General features: G+C 49.6%; 1 protein-coding gene across 1 annotated transcript; it reads right to left on the reverse strand.

Moving 5' to 3' along the window:
• Nucleotides 1-311: 311 nt before the first annotated feature.
• LOC107081506 (filamin-B-like) lies at nt 312-1,566 on the reverse strand. The gene is made up of 4 exons (XM_015369671.1): nt 1,165-1,566; nt 907-1,080; nt 663-825; nt 312-579 (listed from the first exon to the last, which is right to left on the reverse strand). The coding sequence occupies exons 1-4, from the start codon at nt 1,286-1,288 to the stop codon at nt 327-329; spliced, it is 714 nt and encodes a 237-aa protein (XP_015225157.1). The 5' UTR covers nt 1,289-1,566; the 3' UTR covers nt 312-326.
• Between the last annotated feature and the right edge of the window lie 60 nt (nt 1,567-1,626).

The following is a 1,626-nucleotide window of genomic DNA, read 5'->3' on the forward strand; positions in this document are numbered from 1 at the left end:
ATGTTAAAACTTTAAAAGATCAACGTTCCAGATGTGTTTCAGAGTGGAATCTATCGACATGTTTGCAGGCAACAGAACAAACAACACAAACGAACCACAGGCGGATCGTTAAAAGGCCTCAAAATAAGGAAACACGCACTTTATCTGAACAAAGTCAATAAAACCGAGCCGTGTTTTCAGATCAGAGCTGCAAACCTTCAACCACATCTTTGAAGCATTAAAGCTGGACACGCCACACGAACTTAACGAGGCAAAAGCGATCCAACACCATCAGAACATGAGGAAGTGATGGGAGCAAAGCCAACAATGTTTCAATTAAGATGGATTCAAGTCTTAAAGAAACACATCATAACCATAATCATTACTTCCTGACTGACGGTCAACCTGCTGACTAATGTGATCTCCGGCCTGACCTCACCTGGGACATGCTCTCCTCCGTAGGTGATGTTGACATCATAGAGGCCTGGTGTGTAGGGAACGTACTCCACGCTGCAGCTGCCGTCTTTGTTGTCTTTGCACGACATCTTGGACTCAGACGGACCCTCCACAGTGATGCCGAGGCCACCGATTCCTGCCCCTCTGTGGGAAGTCACACCATCGTGAGGTTCTAAGGCTGGTAAAGTAAAGTGAGCAGACTTTTAAGGTCAGATAATGTGAAGCACCTTGTGATGATGTTGAAGGTGTTGGTCTGGTCTGTCAGGGCCTGATGAAGTCCTGGGCCGGTGGCCACCACCCTGCTGGAGTCACACCCCTCAGTAACGGACACTCTGAAGGGGCTCTGGGGAACCGGCGTGTCATCGTAGAGAACATTGACGCTGTGGACACCTGGGGGGATCAAACCAGAAGGCGGATGAAACAAACAGACTCCAACAGGATTAGAGCCCCAGTCTCTGCTCACAGCCTCACCGTTCTCAAAGGGGGTGTACTCCACGCCGTAGGTCCCATCCGCTCTGTCTGTGACCACGCACTCCGTCAGAGCTCCAGACGGGTTCTTGACCTCAGCCTTCACATGGTCCCCCCCTCGCCGGCTCAGAGGACGGGCGTCCACTGTGAAATCTGTGGTGGCTTCCCTAAAAACGTCTGCAAAGGAGAACTAGACTCATTACGCTCCCGTATTAGGGACATCATCCCTCCAACAACATGGTCAAACTGTAGAAAGTGCACCTTTTCCTTCAACCCCAGGTCCAAACACCTTGACTTTGGACGTGTCCACAGCAGGGTCCACCATCACCTTGGCTGGGAAACCCGGGACGGCTTTGCCGCCGTACTTCAGCATCAGGGTGTACATGCCGGAGGTCAGGGGGATGTAGGTCACCGTGTACGTCCCGTCCTTGTTGTCCACAACCTCCGTCTTTGCCTTCACACCTGCGACATGGAGCAGAGTCACAGAACACTGCAGATAACTTTGGAACTGAATCCTGCTGTAACCTTCTGGCCCAAAAGCTCCAAATGTTCGGTTCTGGTTAACGATTCATGGATCAACAACTACCCTCACTAACCATTCATTAATTTTTCTATTTGTCAATAAAGGGAAACTTTAAAGGAATAGTACACCCAAAACATGATTAGCCTTCATTTTCTACTCACCCCCATGCTGAACAACACTCTGGAGTACTTTTTTGATAT

This window comes from Cyprinodon variegatus, unplaced genomic scaffold (assembly GCF_000732505.1).
Source record: "Cyprinodon variegatus isolate N-32 unplaced genomic scaffold, C_variegatus-1.0 Scaffold5829, whole genome shotgun sequence".
NCBI classification, from domain to species: Eukaryota; Metazoa; Chordata; class Actinopteri; order Cyprinodontiformes; family Cyprinodontidae; genus Cyprinodon; species Cyprinodon variegatus.

Coding starts and splice junctions, on each gene's coding strand:
- LOC107081506 (XM_015369671.1), bottom strand. CDS start 1,288: ATGTACACCCTGATGCTGAAGTACGGCGGCAAAGCCGTCCCGGGTTTC. Junction 1,081..1,164: donor ACCTGGGGTTGAAGGAAAAG/GTGCACTTTCTA, acceptor TCTCCTTTGCAG/ACGTTTTTAGGGAAGCCACC. Junction 580..662: donor ACCTTCAACATCATCACAAG/GTGCTTCACATT, acceptor GACTTCCCACAG/AGGGGCAGGAATCGGTGGCC.